The 22246-nt window shown below is 37.2% G+C and overlaps 1 protein-coding gene across 3 annotated transcripts in view; it reads right to left on the bottom strand.

Annotated features, from left to right (window-relative positions):
• Window positions 1-22246, bottom strand: part of slc24a3 (solute carrier family 24 member 3) — a 239234-nt gene that overhangs the window by 47982 nt on the left and 169006 nt on the right. For all 3 annotated transcript variants that reach the window (XM_048204955.1, XM_048204954.1, XM_048204953.1), the window contains one exon: window positions 16980-17120. Coding sequence is in view for 1 of the 3 variants with exons in the window: in XM_048204953.1 (XP_048060910.1) it covers window positions 16980-17120 (141 nt within the window). In the remaining 2 variants the exon portion in view is untranslated. The remainder of the gene's footprint in view (window positions 1-16979; window positions 17121-22246) is intronic.

Below are 22246 nucleotides of genomic sequence, written 5' to 3'. Positions count from 1 at the left end.
CTTCAAAAAGCTCAATTGCTTTTATACAATGTAGATTTTTCCTATACACGGCTTGCTTTTCCTTAGAAACTGACTTGCTTTGGGGAATGGTTCTGATAGCTAGAAGTAAATATTTGAGAGATGAGATTACAGCTACAGTAAATCAAGTCTAAGCCTGACCTAACATTTCATCATCAAAGATGATGCAAACCCTGATTTCATGCAGGTGTGGATGTCATCTAAACGCCCAGAGGGCAAAGAGTAATATTGCTTCTCATATGCACAATAACACAGATGCATTATCAGACCCTTTTCTCGCTGTGTCTCTAGATTATGACTCTGAGTTTGCATGAGTGATTACAAGGTTTGCCGTGTTTTGATGTGGCGTTCTCAAAACATTCCAGGAACTGGCGGAATTTGCAACACTGTGCAACATCATCTCAATGTCCATTTATAGTAAAGCTTAAATGTGCATACAAACCCACATACACTAAAACAGATACACCCTTAGAGAAGGAGCAATAGATGCTGATTCGCAGCGACACATTGCGTGTAGCAGTCTTTGTCGTCATTGCGCTGAGTAATTTGACATTTAGCCCCCCCCCCCCATGCCTCCCATTCCCATCCCCCCTTCATAGTGGAAAGATCATACCTCCAGCTTTAACACACTGACAATGTATAATAATAATGTGTAATGTGACAACGAGTCATTAAAGGTATAAAAGATGTTCTAATAAAGGGATGAACATTTTTGGACTCAAAATATCTTTTTCTTGCTGTCATCTTTCTTTCTGCAGTCTTACCGATATGTGAAGTCTTGTTAGGTTGTGTACATCCAACTAAGAGAATTCATCTGCATTATTTGGAGCTAATTCATGTGTGAACAATATGTTTGTGTGTATTTAGTCATCCTGCCATGTTCAGTGATGAACCAGTGCATTCAGACATCAAAGTGCTTGGATAGTGGGAAATAACACAATTTGCCAAAATATATCAGCCATTTCCTGGTTAAACAGGTCACTCAATTGAGCCCAATACCTCACACTGCTAGAAAAAAGGCATAACATTTGTGTGTGTATATATATATATATATATATATACACACACACACACACGAGAGGTGTAATGGTATGCAGATGTCACGGTTCGGTACGTACCTCGGTTTTAGGGTTCCGGTTCGGTACGAGTTCGGTACAACAGAAAAAGACAAAAAACCTAATGCTAGGTTTCTTTTCATTTATTATGAACAGACAGTAGTGCAAATTATAGTTTGTTCCACCTAGCAGCATTTAGTCCCCTAGTTGGTAAAGTACAGCCTCTTTTAGTGTATTAAGCACTAAGCAGTAAACAGAATGCACTCTTGCATAGGTCATATTTTTTGTAGGGCTGATAAAAGACCAAATTCCTAGTTGCTTAAAATAAAAATGAAGGAACTGTGGATTTGTTGCTCTAACTAACCAATGCTATGTGGAGATTCTAGGATCTTAGCCTTCAGTGAGAATGTGTAGCAAGAGACCATGGCATAAGTGGTGCCTCTTTGTAAATTGGCACCACTTTATTTCTATATAGTATATCCAATTTTCACATATCGGACATTTTGACTGTCGGCCATTTTGAATTTTGTGCTAAAATGCTGTATTTTACGACCACAAGGTGACCACAAGGTGGTGCTGGTCCGAAACTTCTCAGGCTCCTTCAGGGCATTGTCCTGATGAACCATACCAAATTTAGAATTCAGAAGTTATAAGCAAAAACAGCCATTTTTCATATCTCCACTCCAGTAGGTGGCGCTGTGCTGAAACATTGTATGATGCCTCAGGTCATGCTTGTGATGACACATACCAAGTTTGGTCTGAATATGATAAAGCATTGCAGAGATACAGCTTCAAGAGTCATTTTTGCATCATGCCTCAAATTCGTTGCTCTGGTATACGAAAACGGTTTGACTTATCGACTTGAAATCCATAACTTTTTGTCAGCATGGTCTGAAGATGATACAGTTCGATTTTGGTGAAAATCGGAGCAACGGTCTAGGAGGAGTTCGAAAAAGTAGGTTTTTAAAGAAAAACAATATGGCGGACAGGAAGTTCAGCTGACTATAGCAAATTTGATATCTATGTTCTCAGCATGACCCAAGGAATCTACTGAGACCAGTTTCATTACAATCGGTGAATACAGTCAAAAGTTATTAGCATTTTTGTAAATTTTGTTATAACTTTTGACCACGAGGTGGCGCTGGTCCGAAACTTCTCAGGCTCCTTCAGGGCATTGTCCTGATGACCCATACCAAATTTATGAATTTTGGTCAAACTCATCAGAAGTTATGAGCAAAATAACAATTTTTCATATCTCCACTCCAGTAGGTGGCGCTGCACCGAAACACTGTATAATGCCTCAGGTCATGCTTGTGATGACATGTACCAAGTTTGGTCTAAATATGTCAAAGCATTGTAGAGATACAGCTTCAAGGGTAATTTTTGCATCACATCTCAAATTCTTTGCTCCGGTATACGAAAACGGTTTGACTTATCGACTTGAAATCCATAACTTTTTGTCGGCATGGTCTGAAGATGACACGGTTCAATTTTGGTGAAAATTGGAGCAACGGTCTAGGAGGAGTTCGAAAAAGTAGGTTTTTGAAGAAAAACAATATGGCGGACAGGAAGTTTAGCTGACTATAGCAAATGTGATATCTATGTTCTCAGCATGACCCAAGGAATCTACTGAGACCAGTTTCATTACAATTGGTGAATACAGTCAAAAGTTATTAGCATTTTTGTAAATTTTGTTATAACTTTTGACCACAAGGTGGCGCTGTGCCGAAACTTCTCAGGCTCCTTCAGGGCATTGTGCTGATGACCCATACCAAGTTTTGTAAAGATACGTTAATGCGTTCGTAAAATACAGCATTTTAGCACAAAATTCAAAATGGCCGACGGCCAAAATGGCCGAATTGGGAAAATTGGATATCATTCGACTCGGCATGATTCCCCGAATCCAACGAGACCAAATTTATGATTTTTGGACAAACCCATCAGAAGTTATAAGCAAAAATACACATTTTTCATATCTCCGCACCAGTAGGTGGCGCTGTGCCGAAACACTGCATGGTACCTCAGGTCATGCTTGTGATGACATGTACCAAGTTTGGTCTGAATACGATAAAGCGTTGCGGAGATACAGCCTTACTTCTGTTTTCGCAAGCACTACGTACAATTCGTTCGTGAGTTTTTCGAAAACGGTTTGAGGAATCAACTTGAATTCCATAACTTTTTGTCAGCATGGTCTGAAGATGATCTGATTCAATTTTCATGAAAATCGGAGTAACGGCCTAGGAGGAGTTCGAAAAAGTAAGTTTTTCAGAAAATTCAAAATGGCGGAAAAATTTTCATGACGGAAAATGACGTCATAGGGTGCGATCGATTCGTCTTGACCCAAGGAATCAGAAGAAAAAAGAATTTTGTTTCTAGCCCTTACGGTTCAAAAGTTATTAACATAAACATAAGTGCAACTTTGGACAGCTGGTGGCGCTAGAGGGATTGAGTTAGAGACTCCAAATTGGCTATGGACATAGATCAGACTGTCCTCTAACTGTGTGCCAAATTTCATAACTTTCCCGCAAACGGTTCTATGGTCTGCCATAGACTTCAAGAGCGGAAGAAGAAGAAGAAGAAGAAGAAGAAGAATAAAAAAAAAAAAAAAAAAAGAACGCCAACAATAACAATAGGTGCCTCCGCACCTTCGGTGCTTGGCCCCTAAATATGCATTAAATGTAATATAGCCTAATGTGCATAACTCTCCTCATGTGTGGATACACACAGTCTTGCACATTCTGACCTTCTCTTCTACATGTGACAGAGCTCCTCAGGCCAGAGCATCCTCCTGAATCCACATTACCACTGTCCTCAGCCTGTCATACTGTCCGCAGGCCAATCTTTATTTAGAGTTACATCACAACTCCACAATAAAACACACACTATAGTACACACTTAACATGCATGCTTTATTTAACTCCAAACACACGCTGTTAGGCCGTGTGTCCACCAGGGCGTTTTTTCCAGCTGCTAGCGTACTTTTTCAATTGTTTTCAATGGGAGCGCCGCATTTTTTAAACGCCAGGAGCGTAACGAGGCGCTGAGCGTCTTTTTCACGCTCAAGCGCTGAGAGCTCAGCGTTTTTTACTGGTCGCCTCGAGTTGAAGAATGTTCAACTTTGAGTAAAACGCAGCGCTCATCACTGTCACTAGCCGTCCAATCAGAGTGGAGGAGGGGCGGGACAAATACTACACCGGACAACCGTCACAACATTCTTGCTGTACAACAACATCAACAAACAGAGAACGGAACAAAATGGATGAGAAATTAATATTGCTGGTCTCCGAAAATACATAGCAAAGTAATTTCACATTGTGTCAACATTTTAAGTCTGAAACAAATTACCTGCAAAATCAGTTATAAGTAACAGTGCCGCAGATATTCCGTATCATAGCAACAAAGCGTCTCAACGAAAAAAAAAAACGCTGCGCTGCAGAAGCGCTCTCAAGAGCTCACAGACGGGCGTTTTAAGCAGAGCGCCTAGCGTTTTCAGCTGGCTAAAAACGCTCTGGTGGACACACGGCCTTAATGTGATGTAGACCGTTGTAATGGAGTGACAGGGCTATTCCCACAGGAAACAGAATGGAATAATACCACATGCAAGTATAAAAGCACACACACTACCATTCAAATGTTTGGGATCAGTAAGATTTTTTAAATACTTTTATTCAGCAAGGATGCATTAAATTTATCACAACTTAATATATAGATAGACATTTATAATGTTACAAAACATTTATATTTCAAATAAATGCTGTTATTTCAAACTTTCTGTTCATCAAAGAATCCTGAAAAAAAAAACAGTTTCTACAAAAATATGAAGGATCATGATTGGAGAAATGCTGAAAATTCAGCTTTGCTGTAACAGGAAAAATAGACAGCAATTTTAAATTGTAATGATATTTCACAATATTACTTTTTACTGTATTTTGGAACAAGTAAATACAGCCTTGCTGAGCATAAGAGACTTCTTTCAATTAAATTTTTTTTTTTTTTTTTTTTTTTTTTTTAAATCCAACGCCAATCTTTTTAAATCATAAATATGTATAAGTATCTTAAGTTATAAACTTGTCCCATATGTGAGGTGAGATATGCTAAGTGGTCCAACTTATGATTTTTGCCTGGTAGATGGAAAAAGGTGGCAAAATATCCATAAATTTACACTGAAAATCAAAAAAAAAAAAGGTAGGGATGAGAATATCATATAGACTTGGTGATGGACTAATTTGACTTACCAACTTAAAGCTACTCAGAACACTCTTGTAACCACCAAGCTACAGCATAGAAACATGCTAACAACAACAAAGAACACCTTAGCAACCATACAGCAACTATCAACAACTCACAACACCTATAGCGCCTTAACATCTTAACAACCTAGTTAACTCAGTTTAACCTGCACAATATTCATTGGTTTGTAGCAATGAGGAAGAGGATGATGATGATGATTATTATGAATCCTCGCCCAGAGTTTCCACACCTTTAACGAACTCAAGCCTGCCTGGACTTAAAGAATCAACATCCCTTCTACGAATCGTGCTTGCATGATGCATTTCTCTCTCTCTCTCTTTAAATCCTCTGCCTCAGCATTTCCCAGTAATCTCTCCTCAAAGGGAAAGGAGTCACAGGAAAAACCTGGTTAGTCACAGTGAAGAGGACAACAAATATCTGTTTGAGCCTGTCTAAAATATCCAGGTTGAGCCACCAGGGAATGTCTCCTGAGAAAGCCTCTGTTTATTCTGAGTGATGCGCTTTTACTTTGAGTTACTTGTTTGTCTGATGGTAGCTCAGAGTCAGCAAGAAAGAGCATAGGTAAAGTAAAACTTGGAAACAAAAACATCTTAAGGGTTCTCTTTTTTCTATTCTGTACTTGTGGCAGGTGGGAGGCTTGTCCGAAGCTTTGAAGCAAAGTAGAAGAAGATCTGTGGGTCTCCTCAGAGATGTTCTCATGTTCTACCCAACATAGAAAAAAAAACTCGGATGGGAATTTACTAAGAATGAACGGCACCTGCTAATGGCATTGTTTATTTAAAACTCTGAGCAGGCTGCAATTTCCCATCTTGCAGACCAATAATTATTTTAATGTTATGGCCAATAACTTACAAATAGCTGATATTAAAATGTTTACTATACTGTATGTATTAGTAATGCTAACTATAATCAATCATTTTAAATGCTACAAAAGAATTTATGCATTACAATATTATAATGTACAGTATGAAAAATACATTCTGAGATTCACTTAAGATTACATTTAACAGTGTTAATAAATTATTAGTGTTTTTACAGACTAGCTTTAAGTGTTAAAAAACGTATGTTAAAAGTAAAAATAGAAGTGAAATAAATAATATCCACAAATAAATATCCAATATCAACTGATACAGATACACTAGTTTGGGGTCAGTACGATTTTTATTTATTTATTTATTTATTATTATTTATTTATTTATTTGAAAGAAATTAATATTTTTGTTCAACTACTACTTTTGTTCAAAGTAACAGTAAAGACACTGATAATGTTAAAAAGATTTCTAGTTCCAATAAATGCTGTTCTTTTGAATTTTCTATTCATTAAACAATGTATCAGAACAACTTTTTTAACATTGATAATAATAAAAATGTAATATAACCAAATCAACACATTACATTGACCTCTGAAGGATCATGTGATACTGAAGACTGGAGTAATGCCTGCTGAAAATTCAGCTTTGCCTTCAAGGGAATAAAATACATTTTGCAATATAATTAAATAGAAAACATTTATTTTAAATTGTAATAATATTTCACAAGTATTACTGTATTTTTGTATCTTTGATCAAATGAATGCAGCCTTGGTGAGCATAAGAGACTTCTTTCAAAAACATTTTAAATATCTTACCGATATACAGAAAATGGTAGTGTAAAGTAAAAAAAAAAAAAAAAAAATCTAATAATGGTCATTAACCAATATGCTGTATGGTGTATTTTTGGTGTGTATGTTTGTAGGAGAAAGGACAAAAACAATTAAAGCTCGCACCCGGGGTCACCGCCACCCGTTGGCGAGTAAATACAGGAGAATTATCGCAAAGTCATTTCAAAGTGCCACACTTCCTGCTGCCAACAGGTGGTGCTTTGACCGCAACTGAATATTGCCATGTAGATGTGTTCAGGCCAGGACTATTATCAAACATGTGAAGTTTGGAGCAGATCAGACATTGTATGCCTGAGTTACAACAACTTCCTATTTTGTGGTGTTAATTGCATACTTTAGCACTTAGCCAAGTGTTGCATGATTTAATGCATTTCTAGCATGTTTGGTACTTTGTGGCATATTTAAATGTGTTTCTAAGAGTTAAAGTAGAACTCAGTAAGATTTGCGAAGCTCCCCCTACAGGTTCCTTCAGTGAATCACACTGTCGTAAATACTCCAAGCGCAGCTCTGGACTACAACGACTACAACGCTCACCAGCGCAGTAGTTTTGCAAATACAGTACAAGAAATCTTGATGGACGTGGGTAATTTTCGAAATTGTCTTATAAAGTCATAATATATACATTGTTTTTGAATTACGTAAAGCATTTTGTCACTCTCGCGTGAACGTGAACATGAGGCAAGATTGTGTCGGGTCGGTGCAGCTCAACTTGCAAGTGCTGTATTCTGGCGTAGATGTGCCAGAGGGGGTTAGTGCACGCCTCAAACACACCACTACAAGTCAATTAACCATCGTAAGGACTTAGAAAACTATTTATGAAGGTAAAAAAAGTTACTTAGTTCTGCTTTAATTACAATGTAAAGCATGCCATGTCCTGTTGTCAGCAGGGGGCGCTATGACTAACTGAATATTGGCATACAGATGTCTTCAGACCAGGACTCTTATCACACATGTGAAGTTTGTATGTCCGAGATACAACAACTTCCTGTTTCATTGCAAAACATCGAAATTTGTCAGGCCGCCATGGACATGCCCTTCAGCGAAAACTCAAGATCTTCGCAATTTAACATTGCAAAGGCCTTTAGATTAGATTGACCAAATATGATGTTAATCTGATTAAAGCTCTAGGAGGAGTCGTTAAAGTACAACGTCTGGAAATGGCAAAAACTGCAAAAATTTTGCAGAGAAAACTCAAAATATCTCACTTCCTGTTGGGTTTTCAGATTTTGCGACCAGGGACTTTTTTTATAGGTATTGGGCTGTTACATCTGTCTACCGAATTTCGTAGTTGTACGTGAAACGTAGAGTGAAGGGCATTTAATTGAAATTTTGTAGGTAGCGCTATCGAGCAATTTTGTCACACCTAATTCAGAAACCCATATCTGGCATAAATTTACACCACTTTTGACGCATGTGCAAAGTTTCATGAGTTTTCGAGCAGGTTTAGGCCCTCAAAAATGCGATTCATTTCGGAGAAGAAGAATAATTGACTGAGCAATTACAACAGGGTCCTCACACCATCGGTGCGCGGGCCCCTAAAATGCAGAAACAAAGAGAGAAAGAGTGAGTGACAATGCTAAAGAGAGACAAACTGTGTTTATAACTGCAATATTGGCGTTTCGGTAAAGCGCACAGTAAGCACATTTTCAGTCCTTTCTCTACACTGATTGTGCAAATGCAGCTCAAATAGCTAGAGAAAGGAGATCTGAAACTGAGCCTTTGAGGCGAGGGAGGTGTAAACTGTAAACAAAGGCCATTTGAGAGCACACAACTCGCCGTTCAGAAGGCACAATCCAAATCGGGAGTTGTAATGAGAACACTGACTGCTTCCATTTGTCTTCAGTGGACACTGTAGATACAAAAAGAGGTCTGACATGTAAGCAGTTCTGCTTCATTAGAGGAACATAAATATGACTGACACAAGAGGAAAAAACTTCCTCTCCTACCACAAAATGTTCACTTTCAAGGAGGACAAAAGCTTTTATTATTAGTGCAGAACTAAAAATGCCAAGTTAGTTCACTTTGCAGCTTTCCATGAACAGCTGTAGAAAGTTAAAGTAGTAGAAAGTGGTTAAATGACCAAGCTGTGTGCCAAATTCTGAATGTTCATATTTCATTATGTGCCATGTTTGTTTCCTAAACTGTGTGTGTGTGTGTTTTGTGAATGTGTGTATAGGGCAGCCGCCTGGCTAACTACCCATGCAGCACTGCAACATGGACATCCCACTGATTAATCGCTGTTTCTTGAGTTGCCTCCCAAATGACGCACTATACACTATGCACTTATACACTATGTACTTGTGCACTATGCACTCATCCATGTAGTGCGTGAATTGTATAAGGTTATTTTGTCATTTAACATCGGAGTTTGATACCACCTCCCCCTCCACTATGTAATTAAAGCTGCGACAGTTGAGTGCATGAAGTGTCCAACATTCCACACTTCGTTTTTTCCGTTAATTTAGTGCATCATCCGGGTATTTAAAGTGCACTTTTTCTTTTTGGAATTTTCAGTGTGAACGCACTACTCACACTATTTATACTTAAAAACGTCATAGAATAGTGCATAAGTACGCGAATTGGGACGCACCTTTGGTCTTTCTGGCCATCTCTATTCATTCCCTCTGACCCTTCTCTGTCTCGTGGCTTTTATGTGACTGTACTCTTTGCAGTTGTCATTTTATTCCCCTTTTTGCGACTTTTAGACTTGCGTAATGGGACACTGGTATATTTATAATCAGACCCATAGTGTTAAAATGAAAATTCTGTCATTGTTTCCTCACTGTCATGTCGTTCCAACTTATATGGCCGTTGTTCTTCTGTGGAACATACTTTAAAAAAACAGTCAAAACATTCTTGAAAAAATGTATCATTTGTGTTTTGAAGAAAAAAGAATGTTATACAGGTTAGGAATGACATGAGGGTCAGTCAATGGCAGAATTTTCATTTTGGGGTAAACCAGTGTTATTTTAATATCACTTATATGCTATTATATATATAGAATTAAAATTAAATATTTTGAATTAGATTTATTTTTATATTTTCTGTTTAAATTTTAATTTTAGTTTTAGTAAATTTGTTGTTTTTGTCAATTTTATACTTTTTACTTTTTTAAAAAATATGACTATATAGTGTTTTTTATGGTTTTAGTTTTAGTTAATAACCCTGGGATGAACGTTGCCTTTAATAGCACAAATATTTTAAACTTCACATAATTTTCATGTGACTTAATGACAGAAATGTAGAAAGAAGATACTTCAGGTGATAAAAATAAGGTAAAAAATAACATTGTGGTCTTCCTGTAGAGGACATCAGCATGGCAACCGCAAAGAGGAAACAATGAGAGCATAGACAGGGGTAAAAAAGGTGAGAGCAGGCATTATCTGCCAGATCGTCCAAGTGTAGTCACATTTCAACAGTCCTATTCTCTCTGCCGTAAGCCTAATGTCAGCACAGCTCTCAAAGGTCAGGTCACATGACTCATCTGCTAGCCAAATGTCCAACTGCGTAGATAGAAATACAAAAACAGGAGCACACTTCAGCTAGTGGAAATAAACACAATATAATAAGATAAAGAAGAAAATGATGGCAGAGCTGCTCTGTCACAGTAGGACATGGCAAATGCAAATGCCAATATGTTAAAAAACAAATGACAAAATGAGCAAGATCAAATCTGGTCTGAAAACACTGAAGGGATAATTCTCTGTGCTTCTGAGTAAATGTCGAGTTGAAATGCATTGTGATTTGTTTTTATAGGTTAGCCGTAATTGTTCAGATCAATAATTTAATTATATATAAGAGGATTAGCTCACTTCACAATTAAAATTTCCTGATAATTTACTCACACCCATGTTATCCAAGATGTTTATGTCTTTCTTTCTTCAGTCGAAAAGAAATTAAGGTTTTTGAGGAAAAAATTCCAGGATTTTTCTCCATATATAGGACTTCTTTGGGGTACAATGGGTTTAAGGTCCAAATTACAGTTTCAGTGCAGCTTCACAGGGCTCTACACGATCCCAGCCTAGGAATAAGGATCTTGTCTAGCGAAACGATCGGTCATTTTCTAAAAAAGTAAAATTAACCATAAATGCCCATCTTGCACAGCTCACGTTGGAACGTAAGCGAAAGTACAGATCCAGTGTCTACAAAGCGAATGTGCAAAAACTAAGTCAAATGCCCTTTACAACGTAAAGCAACGATGTCAGATGATTTTGAAGTTGGAGGAGAAAATGAGATGGAGTTTTTCGCCTTACCGCAGTACTTCCGACTACATCAAGTTTGACTTTTCCAACGTGATTACGTAATGCGTGGCGCATCACAGAGCAGTGCAAGACAAGCATTTGTGGTTAAAAAGTATATACTTTTTTTTTTTTTTTTTTTTTTAGAAAATTACTGATCGTTTCAAGAAATATCTGAAACTGGCTGAAAATGATGCAGTATACATGCCAGACCAGTATGTGGCGCTGTAATTCTGCCACAGAGATACACTTAAAACAGAGAATAAGACCTGGAGCATGCGCATAAACCTTGCGCGCTGTATACAAACTTTAGTAAAGCTTAGAAATAACGCTTTATTTTGGCTCAGTAGCTTCTGCAGCACGAACACAAGCATCTAGAGTCTGCTATTGTTGTTGTTGTTGCTGTTTTGTGCTGTTAGCGGTGCCTGACTAGGGTCAACACGTGGGGTGATGACATCATCGTTTCACAAAATATATGGATAGGCTGTACACACAAAAACGCAAGGGAGTCGTTTTCAGATTTATCCACTCTGGGACCCAGTTTCAAAAAATATCGATTCACCTTCTGAAAACGGCGGATTCGTCTGGATGAAACGCCTATCCGATACAAAATATTTGTGTATACACCTATACGCGTCTCCGTGTGGACAGGGCCTAAGAAACATAGGACAGAGCATACATGTTACACATGTGGGTGAGTAAATTATCAGGAAATTAAAATTAAAATTTTAATTAAGTGTACTAATCATTTAAATCACTATACTGCAGTATTTAACATTAATGATAAAATTGTCAAAAAAAAAAACCCTCAAAAGGGTAAAAATGTCCCCTGAAAATCAATTCCAGTGGTAAAATGTTTCTCTTTAATTAAAATAATAATAATAATAATAATTATGAAATTCTGTCTGGTTCAAAGGTCATAATCCATCAGCATTGCTTTCAGTCAGTCACTGTTTTTGCTTGAGCAACATTAAATGCTGTGTGACAGACAATGGGAGTTGATGGATGAAGAGATAATTAACAGCTAATTAGCTTCAGTAATCAAGCTAATGACGGGTTGTCTGATTGTTATGATGCATTTGTGAATATTCAGGAAGTGCCGTGGAGGATCAGTGCACAGGCAGAACTCCTAAAGATTCATGGGAGAACGCATGAAAAATTAAATGACTACGAATACACAAAGGATGAAAGAAAGCTGAGAGAGGGAGATTCTGCCTTCAAAGCGAAATAAAGGTAGAGAAAGAGAGAGAATACACTGTCAGAAACAGTTGTACATAAAAGCAACAGTAATATTATAATTATTATAATTAAATATATATAGAAAGCAGTTATTTTAAATTGTCATTTAATATTTTTACTGTATTTATGATCAAATACATGCAATTATATATATATATATATATATATATATATATATATATATAATGATTTTTGAAGAATCATGTGACTTTGAAGACTTGAGTAATGATGCTGAAAATTCAGCTTTGCCATCACAGGATATATATATATATATATATATATATATATATATATATATATATCCTGTGATGGCAAAGCTGAATTTTCAGCATCATTACTCAAGTCTTCAAAGTCACATGATTCTTCAAAAATCATTCTGATGAGCTGAATTGGTGCTCAAGACGCTTTTCTTATTACTATCAATGTTGAAAACAGTTGTCCTGCTTAATATTTTTGTGAAAATCATGATACATTTTTTTCAGGATACTTTGATGAATAGAAAGTTTCAAATTAATGCTTAAAATAAAAATATTAAACATTATAAATGTCTTTTGGACAATTTATTGCGACCTTGTTATAAACTATTGATATTAAAGGCAAAGCAAGGTCCCTCTGTCACAGCACAATAATAGGTCTACATATCACTTTGTCAAAAATAGCCTATAATTTTGATGTCAAAATATCTTGTTTGCAGCCATGAGACCAAAACATGGCATCACAAGTTGCAGGAGTGACTTCTGTAGTTTGTAATGATAACATATATAGAGCATTCACTCATGCATTTAAATGCTGTTGTTATTCCCAATCCCAACACTTGTGTATGTGTAGCAAAAACAGGTTTGAATATCAAGATATGAGCAAGACTTATTCTCCAGTGTAATGTGTAGACTTCCACAGCTGTATTAAAGGAAGAATAGTTTTAAAAAGCAGAGTAAGGAAACCCTCAGCCTTGTGCCAAGGCGCCAGGCTGGTGTTGGAGACGGGTGGAGGAGCGGGCATCTGGACACGAGCGAGAGCTTAAGAGCACAGCTCACTCTTTAACGGCAAGATCAAGGAGATGCTTGGCAAGGAACACAGCCTCCTAAAACACCAGGACCCCACTTGGAAACATTCACCCAAATCCACCCACAGAAAAAAAACACAAACAAAAGCAGGCAGGCCATGCTGTGTTACGGACGCAAAACTGCTCCCTTTACACCTCATAACAGCAGAGCCGGGCCGTAACACACTGAGCTCACTGTAAATACAATGGCTCCCCATGGAAAATGACCTCCTCTGTTTTATTTCTGGACAGATGTCAAATCAAAAGTTTCGCTGTATATCACTATCCGTAAGACTTGACATTCTTCTGCGTTCACTGCAGATTAAGTGTTTCCCTCAAGCCTACAACACTCGCTTTTTCTACTTTAACCACATTTAAAATATAAAAGTCATGCCAACACATATAAAATAACAGTATTTATGACATACAGTGGCCCCAAAGTACACACACATTTAACAATATATGCATACCTGTAGTTTCACTGCATTAGAAACAAAATATTAAACTAAGTGGCATCTGCAACAAATAACACTCAATATAATTCCCATAATCAACTTTGGAGCCATTTGTGCAGTTAATTTTAACTATTTTTTTGTCTTCATTTTGAACAATATACACTACTAAAAGTGTCAAAAGTTGCCTATTTCAAATAAGTTCCGCTCTATTGAACTTTCTATTCATCAAAAAATCCTGAAAAAAATCAGATTACACAAAAATATTAAGCTGAAAAAAATGTTTCTTGAGCACCAAATCAGCATATTACAATGATTTCAGAAGCATCATGTAACACTGAAAACAGTAGTAATGATGCTGAAAGTTCAGCTTTGCCATACCAGAATTAATTGCATATATTCAAAAAGAAAACTGTATTTGACAATAGTTTTTACTGTATTATTGATTAAATAAATGCAGCCTTGGTGAGCATAAGAAACTTTTAAATGGAGTAAAATAATTATACCGACCCCAAATTCAAAATCAAACTTGCATCTAGTTTCACACTTATTTTTTTTTTTTGCTATTATTTTTTGCTGTTTTGCTATTATGGTTTGTGCAATTTTTGTTTTAAAAATAAATGCCTGTGGGTTTGATATTTAGTTATATAATACATAGACATTCATACATTTTTAAGTCTGGCTGCTATCCAAATGCTTTTTGGGGCCACTACATAAAACATGTATAAAAAACAAAAGGCTGACTATATGAATATGCATAAAGAGCAACAAACAAACCGAGTACTGAAGTGGAATCAAATACTAACAGTGTGCTGTAGTAAATCCCGGTCTATGGTAAACGCATTGCAGGGGGGAAAGAGGAGAGCTTTGAAAGAAGAGGGAGACGGTCAATCAATAGACCCACAGAGTATCGATGACCCCTTTGTTCAGCCTTGCCTTTCCCTCAGACCTGTTCTAATTGGCCTCTTCACATTGTCCAAGAGTGTGGAGCACAATGTAGCATAGTGAATCAAATTACATAGCAGATCTACACCAACTGTGCAAATAAACAATGAATAACAATGAGGAAAAATAATGAGGAACAGATTGGAAACGTCAAATTGTTTATACTAATTCTGTCCAAAATTAAAAGTGGGTGTGAATGTGTTTACCGTGAGATCCCATACAGGCATTAGCCAAATTGCGAATCAAACTCATCCAAAGCTGCTGATCGAGTTCTGTTCAATTTGGACTAAGACTTGTCTTAGCGCAGACCATAGACCTCATTTGTAGATATTATTGTCTTAATTAGGTGACATGTTTGGTCTTCAACTTGACCAGAAATCCATTGTTAACTAGGGGTGTAACGATACGCTCAGGTCACGATACGGTACGTTTCTCGATACGGAGTTCACGATACGATACGTATCACGATATTTTGAACAAAATGAAACTGAAATTCAAATAAGATTTATTAAAAAAACATGAACAAATTTCAATAATTTTCCTTGTTGTACATACAAGATCACATTTCAATAAAATAAATAAATATAAAATTTTAATAAAAACCTTCTGTATTCAAATTAACAGTTGAATAGGGCTGTCTGTCACTGAAAAAAAATGTTACATTTAACATGAACTTAGAATTATGAATAGGGACCGTTCACATATCGCGTCTAAAAACGCGTGGAAGGCGCGGCCGCACCGCTTCTCCTTCTTTCCAAAGCGCTTGCGCTCCTGTGGCGTCGGTCGTTGCTATGCAACCATGAACTGAGCTCTCCAAGAGGATCAGGATGTTTCTGCAAAGGATAAATGATTTCTAGCCCTTGCATTAGTTTTACTACGAGATATATTGATGGAGATAAGATATAAAACCCACCATGTATAGCTATGATCAGCTGTTCGGCTGAGCTTTTGATGTTTTGTTACGGAAAGGCCATAGCTGATCGGTTGATTCTTGTCACACGACCTGCGGTGCGCTTGCGGCATTCTGAGAAGTTGAGAATTGCATGCGCGTCGCGACCACGTTGATCCCATTATGAGCGCGCCTGCCGCGCGGCTACATTTGAAAATAATAACTGACTTGCACGCGGAAAAGACGCAATATGTGAACGGCCCCACAGAACTTCTTAAAGCAAAGCATCGCAAGCGTCTTTTGCTTTTCTGTGAGCACAGCTGTTCCTGTGCACTGCGGTGAAAGAAAGCCACGACTTTTCTCACGCGACCATGCAAGAGACTTACATGAGAAACGTTTAAACCTGCTTGCAAGATTCAATGTGTGCCCGAAACACTTACTGAACTAGAGAGCTGATTGAGACACACCATACGATAAATCGTTACACCCCTAATACTTATAGTAATTTAAATATGTGGTAGCATTGGATCTGGACAGGAAGGATAACTCTGGGAGTTGGAAGGGGTGTGTCGCGATTCTGCCTTCTCACATCGCGATACAGGTTCGTGGACCTGCGTATCGCGATTTAGGTTTTTATATCGCATATCGTTACAGCCCTATTGTTAACCTTTGACCTGGCCACAGCTCACAGGTCTCTATAGTTTGAAATACACATTATGTTTCCTAGCCTGCAGTGAGCCCCAAAAGAAACAATAGCAAAGTCTGTGTCAGCAAGATTACTCACTCAGAACACAACAAAAGGGTTAGTGTCTGAGTTACTGACGACAGAGTCCTGATATAGGACTAACACCTCTGCGAACTCACAAATCAGTGGAGAACAAATAAGAGACATGAGAATATTTCATCACTTGATTTTGAGGTTTATATAAGTCTGATACACAACCTAATGTGGAAATGCTACCATCAAAAAAAAATAAAAAATCAGAAGTGAAACTTCGCACAACTTCTTGCTTAATCACATTGTGATGTTGTTTTCAGTTAATCGTGACATTAGTCATATGTCATGCTGTCCTTACATGTCAAATTCCTTACAAAAAAACAATCATCTTCCTGTTTCATCTGCGCCGTTGAACTAAAAGAGCAGGTAGATTGTGTGAGGTTTTATGTGTGAGTGGTGCTAAACCTCTTACCAGGCGGTGTGCAGTTCTTTTCAGCATTGGGCCCAATCTGCACCCCATCTGTGTAGTTGCTGTCAATGTCAAAATCCTGCAGCAGCCTGCGACTCTCCCACTTCTCACTGTCTTCAGCTGAGAGACTGGACAGGCCATAACCTGCAAAACACACAGGAAAAGCATTGTTATCAACTATGACTATTCACCTACAGCAGAATTACTTGGGTTGTAAAAGATATGACAAAGTGTCACATTTGACACAAACCCTCCAACAGTCCTCTTCTAAATTAACAAATAAATGACACAAACATATGATAAGTATTTGTAAAGTATTATCTAAAAAACATTTACTTTCTATTAAACTGGCACGTTTTTGCCATACAATTTACACTACTGTTCGAGGTCGGTATGACTTTTTAAAATGTTTTTGAAAGAAGTCTTTTATGCTCACCAAGGCTGCATTTATTTGATCAAGAACAGTAAAAACAAACTGTTGTGAAATATCAGTACAATTTAAAATAACTGTTAAAACTGTTAAAACAATTTAAAATGTAATTTATTCCTGTAATGGCAAAGCTGAATATTCCTGATTTGTGCTCAAGAAACATTTCTCACTATTATCAATGTTGAAAACAGTTGTACTGCTTAATACTTTTGTTGAAACTGTGAATTTTTTATCAGTATTGAATAGAAAAAATAGAAATGAAAAAATATGAGTTTTTGTAGCAATTACTACTGTCACTTTTGATCAATTTAACGTGTCCTTGCTGAATAAAAGTATTAATATCTTGTTATATATTGCAACCTATATATATATATATATATATATATATATATATATATATATATATATATATATATATATATATATATATATATTAGTGAATTGTCCTGATAAAGTCTGATCTAAACATAATCGTCAATAAAAAGAGAAGGCAGATAAATTATTTGTGTACTGAATGTAATTTTGACAGCACAAACACACAATACATTCAAATGGAAAAGTCAGAGACAGTATTTTAGTCAGTCAGCCCTCTTCCATTCTTAATCTGTGAGTGTGACAGTAATTTACATTTATTCATTCACTAGATGCTTTTATCCACACACCTCCAACAGAAGAGATATCAGCAAAAACAGTTGGTAGATGTGATACTCCCAACCAAAACTGAGTCAAGATGGCTAATGAAACATCTGCCTTTCTAGACATCCACGAATTACTGATGCCCATTGGAAATGCATTGGCTGTGAATGTCAAAGTGAGAATTTATCAAATTGATAGAATTGTTCCCATCTATTATTAGCCAGACTTATAATACAAACTAAAATCCATAACGCAGCTGAGTCTCAGAGTCACGGATCTAAGTTGGGCTCCTCGCAGTGTTGTTTTGGGCAGGTTTGACCAGTCCAGCCCAGTATTACTGTGTGATATCTCCTATTCACACTGCATTCACAGGGACACAGTGAGCCAGAATGTGATACATACTGTTAAAATCTCACAGGCTCCACTTCTCATTTGTGTTACTGTGAGCAACAGAACCCCGAAAGTCAGTTGGAGAATATTCATGAGGGCCGTCTGTGGTGCGGAGTGAGGCCGAGGCGTAATATAAATGACATCACGCGGCGAACGCTCCTGCATCAGCGCCTCGGTCCGGGCTTGTCTGGGAGGGGGTGATTATTCTGGCAGCACTGTCATCTGGGTCGCTCTGTCCTCAAGCGCCTCTGCCCTTACTCCACTCCGCTTAACCGTCTTCCTGAGCGACTCTTTTCAGAGCACTGGCCCCCACTTACCGCTCCAGTCACTATAAATAAAACCTCTATATTTATCAAAAAAACAGCACTCACGATGGGGCTTCAGGGCTGCGTTGTGCATTGTGACGTGACGCATTTTGACATTGGGATGTGACGCGAACAGTGATGCAGAACTGGGATCTGGTTGTAAGGAGAGTGTCAGAACATCCTGTTCTTCTTCTTCGGTACTGATTGGAAACTTGAGTTTGTCTTCATCATCAACAACAACAACAAAAAAAAAACCTGATCCAGGCACTGACATTCCTAGTAAAAACTGTTTAATAATTCATCACCCCCTGAGATGTCAAAAGAATCATGTAGTGAAGTGAAGACGGTTGTGACACTTTTGGAAAATGTGACACCTTAGTGTCTTCCTCACAGTAAAGAGACAGCAGCGATCTATCCGGTACATGATAGACAAGCAAGCTAAATACAAAACTGAGCCACACAGACTATTCATCGTTATATGATACCTCCATTTTTCTATCGGAAATTCACTAAGAATGAATTGTGCTGCTTATTGAGCACAATATTTGTGTTGTTTTAGAACAGGATTACCTAAAGGAATTATGTAAATTAGGTTGTGGCACAAATGTGCTCAGAAAACCTATACTGAATGCAATTTTCACACTGCAATTCCTGATTTTGCAGGCTAGTTCTGAGTGTTAGGTTACAGAGGATGTAGCAGACTAGGGGTAAAATCCCTTTCAAGGAACGTCATTTCACTCGCCCATATTCGCAATGCCTCCGGACAGCTATTTTGAGCATGTAAGACCAACTGCCATCTACTTGAATGGGGAAATACCGAAATCTCAAAAACTGTGTATCAAACTCGCATTTAAATAACGTTTCAAATCAGCTACAAAATCTGACATGAACTGCCCAATAAATTTTACTTCTTAGGCTCAAATAGCATTTGAAAGCATAAATTTCAGGTTGGTCCAGCCAAAGCACATGTGCATGCGCAGATTGTTTCTATGGGAACTGGAGCTTCTAACAGCAGCTGCAGTGATGCAATGACTTTACCAATTTACCCTTCTCTGGGAGTTTGATTGACAGGCGATCTAACCAATCATAATGCAGTATCCGCCATTTTGTCCGACAAAGTAGTCAGGGGAGTTAGTAGATTAACGTTGGTGGACTTGAACTTGAAAAATGATGTGTACTGACATCTAAGAGTACCCGGTGGCCACTGAACTGAATGGAGAAATATTGAAATCGCAAAAACAGATTATGTTTCAATAACATTTCAAATCAGCAATAAAAATGTATAAAATCATACATTTGTCTTATAAAGCTAAATTATAAATTTAAATTGCTGAAACTGTGCTCATTTATCTGTGTACATTTGTAAAAACACTCTTCTCCATCATTTGAACATCAAATGATTATCTCTTTTAAATAAAATTCAGTTTACTGCCTACTTTCCATGGGTAATAGCAATGTTAATTTCAGAAAGCAAATAGCATTGAGTTTTGTGAATAAAGTGCAGAAAAGAAAGATGAAGGTTGAACTGGTTAGTGAATTTGCCCCACAGTCTTTATCTCATTCTCCTGGGCTAAAACACAACAAAGTGGCTAAGTAATTAACCATGCAGATTCTATCCTCAAACACATGTTAGAGAGGAAAGTAGCAGCTCCATTAGAGTGAGCAAAGCTCTGGCTCATTGTGCAAGCTTCATTGGAAATATTGTGTTTCTCTCTGACACGCTGCACAGAAATGGCATTACCTGTGCAGCGAGCCAGAATGCACACTGCACACACACACATGCGGGGGGAGGCAGGAAGTTACTATGGAGATGTGACGTAACCGTAGAGAACAGAGGAGAACAGTGACGACATCACGCTCAGATGAACATGGCTAATCGCACACAGAAAACACAAGGGTGCACATCAGTACACGTGCGGAGAATCAAGCAAATTGATGCACGAGATAAAGAATATACTACAGACAAGGCACAAACCCAATATCTTAATACCACAAAAAAGAGAACATTGCTTTGTTGCATTAAGAGATTGAATTTAGGCATAATTTTTAGGATGTGAGTTACTCTAATTAAACATTTATTTTGATACAAGAGGGTCTGAGATACTCTGCAGAAGTATTTTAGGTATTTCTAAGTAATGAATGTGAAAGTCTCCGCATGCAGCTGCACTAGAGAGCCCAAGGCACCTCTGCGAGACACCCCATTAAAGAGACAGTCCCTCATTGAGATTGAAAATGCACACGCAGTGACTTGTAGGATTATCAAGTCCCAGTGGTATAAAAATACACATTATGTAATTAGATGATATATATGGAATGATGACATATATTGTTACCGCGGTATAAAAGTTAGAGTTTTTTCTATATTGTGTATATCACGGTATGTAAATATATAGCACTATTGACACTTCGGAGTGATTAAATGCATGAATGAGAATATAAAGAGCAGGACGTGCTTGATGTTAAAAAAATTTATTAAGCGCAATCCATCCTGAAAAGGAACTCGATGCGGTGCTCGTGCTGACTGGCACACCGGCAAAGTGCGCACACAGAAAGCCGCGTCTCTCAGCACGCGAATGCGAATTCAGTTCTTTCATGTCTTATTGCGTTTGAATGGTCGAATACACATGCAATTTTGTCAAAATGCTCATTGTGTGGAATATTCATGTAAACACAGCAAGTAATGTCTCAAGTCAAAGTAAACAGTTGGGTGTAAACTGAATGTATATCAGTTTAAAGGATCCGTGCATTTGGACTTAAAGTGACAGCAGCCTAATATATCCACCTTCTGCTCTGTGTCATTAATGTGAATCAAACAAAAGAGAAAATAACTTCCTGCTCTTGACTGAATAATTTTTTTTTTAGCTTTAATAAGAATACATTTATATTTAATTCATACAGTGAAGATAATGCAATTTTTTTTTGTTTTTTTTACATTTGATTATTAAATTTCTATACTAATTCTAACTACGCGTTAAATAAATCTATTGTACCTGAAAAACTTAATTTGTTTAATTCATATTTTTATTATTATATTGGATTTGTCCTATTGTTTGTAATTGGCTTCTGTTTTCTTATTTTTAACAACAGAAATGAGATAAAATAACAAAAATAACTATACTGTGATATATATCTTTATCGTAAAATAAAATTTCTCGTATCGAAGAATGTGGTCATATCGCCCACCCCTATTATGTAAGGTTCACAACTTCACACACCTTTTGACCAATGAACCTCCACAACTCATTTGAGATGATCATATTTATATTTTAAATAAAGGCTATTTCAACTGTACGACAGCACTAATGTTTTAAACATTGATAATAATGAGAAATGTTGCTTAAAATCAGCATATTAGAATGATTTCTGAAGGATCATGTGACACTGAAGACTGGAGTAATGGCTGCTGAAAATTTAGCTTTACCATCACAGGAATAAATAATATTATTCCTGAAATATGCTAAAATGCAAGGCTAACAGTTAGTAATATTGTGAAATAAGAATATTACACA

Source organism: Megalobrama amblycephala, linkage group LG10 (genome assembly GCF_018812025.1).
Source record: "Megalobrama amblycephala isolate DHTTF-2021 linkage group LG10, ASM1881202v1, whole genome shotgun sequence".
NCBI classification, from domain to species: domain Eukaryota; kingdom Metazoa; phylum Chordata; class Actinopteri; order Cypriniformes; family Xenocyprididae; genus Megalobrama; species Megalobrama amblycephala.
Note: the sequence above shows the minus strand (reverse complement) of the source record. Positions and strands in the feature narration are given on the sequence as shown.